At 35.5% G+C, this 1750-nt stretch overlaps 1 protein-coding gene across 1 annotated transcript in view; it reads left to right on the forward strand.

Annotated features, from left to right (window-relative positions):
• Nucleotides 1–1114, forward strand: part of LOC108574206 (lachesin-like) — a 65114-nt gene extending 64000 nt beyond the window's left edge. The window contains exon 7 of the mRNA XM_017936742.1: nt 1067–1114. Coding sequence (XP_017792231.1) covers nt 1067–1114 — 48 coding nt within the window. The remainder of the gene's footprint in view (nt 1–1066) is intronic.
• Nucleotides 1115–1750: the final 636 nt, after the last annotated feature.

Raw genomic sequence — 1750 nt, forward strand, 5'->3', positions numbered from 1 at the left:
TGACGGCGGGTTTACAGCGGACAGACGCTCATTTCGGATATTCATCGGTAAATCTCCATGTAACGAGCGTCGCTTTTGGTAACGTTAAAAGGGAAACTGACTTGACGAAAATTTGATTTTTGCTCTAACGCGCGTACACAATATGTCGCAGTCAACCAACCGAGCAACGTCTCAAATCGAATCTTCGTCTCGAGTTGCTAATTTAATCGGGAAGTTTCAACGAACAGAATTGCCGCTCGTGATTGTAAGAGAGTGACGTTTAACAGACGATATTTGTCTTTTTCAAATATAAAAATTTTATACACGAACATAATAACGATACTTTGATTCACTGGCGTAAATAAAACTAGAAATTCTGAAAAACAGACAAAAAATGATCCGTGAAAATAATCGATTGTTTTGTACAAATTATTTACAAAGGAGCATAATTTATTTGTACAATCTAATTTTCCTGTGTAAATACATACATTAAACATGATGTTTAGATTCTTAAGTTGAATTTTTTTTATAATGCAACGTGACTAATTTTTTCGGAAGATTTTTGAATTAGAAGGAAAATTAATCGAATCAAATTTATATATTTAAAATTGCGCCTTTAAAACGATTTATCTTGTAATTTTTATTCAATCGTCCGTATCGATTAATGAATTTTCGACGAAATAGTACGAGTTTATATTGTGAATAACGCTCCATGCTCATTTATAATAAAGCGGACAGAGTGTAAGAAGTCCCTAAGCGACGGAGCTTAGTCCGGACAGCGTTGGTATAACGAAATCTCTTTAAAACTTTGTAAACGTTAAATACCCCTTAAACCATTAACCCGTTGGCTCCATAAATCATCCATATTTAAAGCGCCATTACCAGCGTGTGGAAGTTCATTAAAAAGTGATATCTACACCTTGAGACTTTTCCTTGCAAGAATTCTTTCTCTGTGTGCTATTAACATTGATATTTCAGAAAATTTGCCTGGAACGCAACAGTTTCTTTTACGTAATATCGGTTTAATCGAACGAAACAGAAAGATGAAATTCTAACATTTTAATCATGTGCAATTTTACATTTTCAGATTAAATTAAAAACGTCACTGGTAGCCGCTTTCCGAAAAATCGAATAGCTCACGTAGAAAATGGCTGGTGAGAGGTGGAGAAAAAGAAGGAGCAGGAGGAGAGGCGACAACCATCTTGAAAGTATACGAGAAACGTTAAAACAGATACACAAGTGAGGAAAAGAAACGGTAAAGTGATCTTATTGGATCGACGGAAGGGATCTGCGAGGAAGACTAAAAGCACGGATAGAGAGAATAAAAAAGGAGAAAGGTGAAGGTAAAATCGGACCATATTGCAGCACAACGGATGCTGGATGTATTATAAGAAAAGTAGTATGTTGTAACGAAGTAAGATAAGAATCAATGTATAGGGTGTCCCAGAATTATACCATCGAATTGTGCTTCGTATATATGTTTCGTGAGTAGGGACGAAATAAAAAAACAGAAAAGGGGGAATTTTCAAGATAACCGCCATTTTGGTTAATACAAATCGAACGAACCGAATTGAGACATCTCATTTATCTGTGAATTTCCACATGAACGAACATTGATATCCGTCGATACGCTTTTCCTGTCGATAATTTTACCTACAGCTAAAAATATGACGGTGATACGGAGGCCAAATTGGTTTTCCCTGACCTATTCACCTTCACTCGAAAAAATACGTATTAAGGATTATTCGCAAATTTAACTTTTCAATTCTGG

The sequence above is a fragment of the Habropoda laboriosa genome, unplaced genomic scaffold (genome assembly GCF_001263275.1).
Source record: "Habropoda laboriosa isolate 0110345459 unplaced genomic scaffold, ASM126327v1 scaffold176, whole genome shotgun sequence".
Classification (NCBI taxonomy): domain Eukaryota; kingdom Metazoa; phylum Arthropoda; class Insecta; order Hymenoptera; family Apidae; genus Habropoda; species Habropoda laboriosa.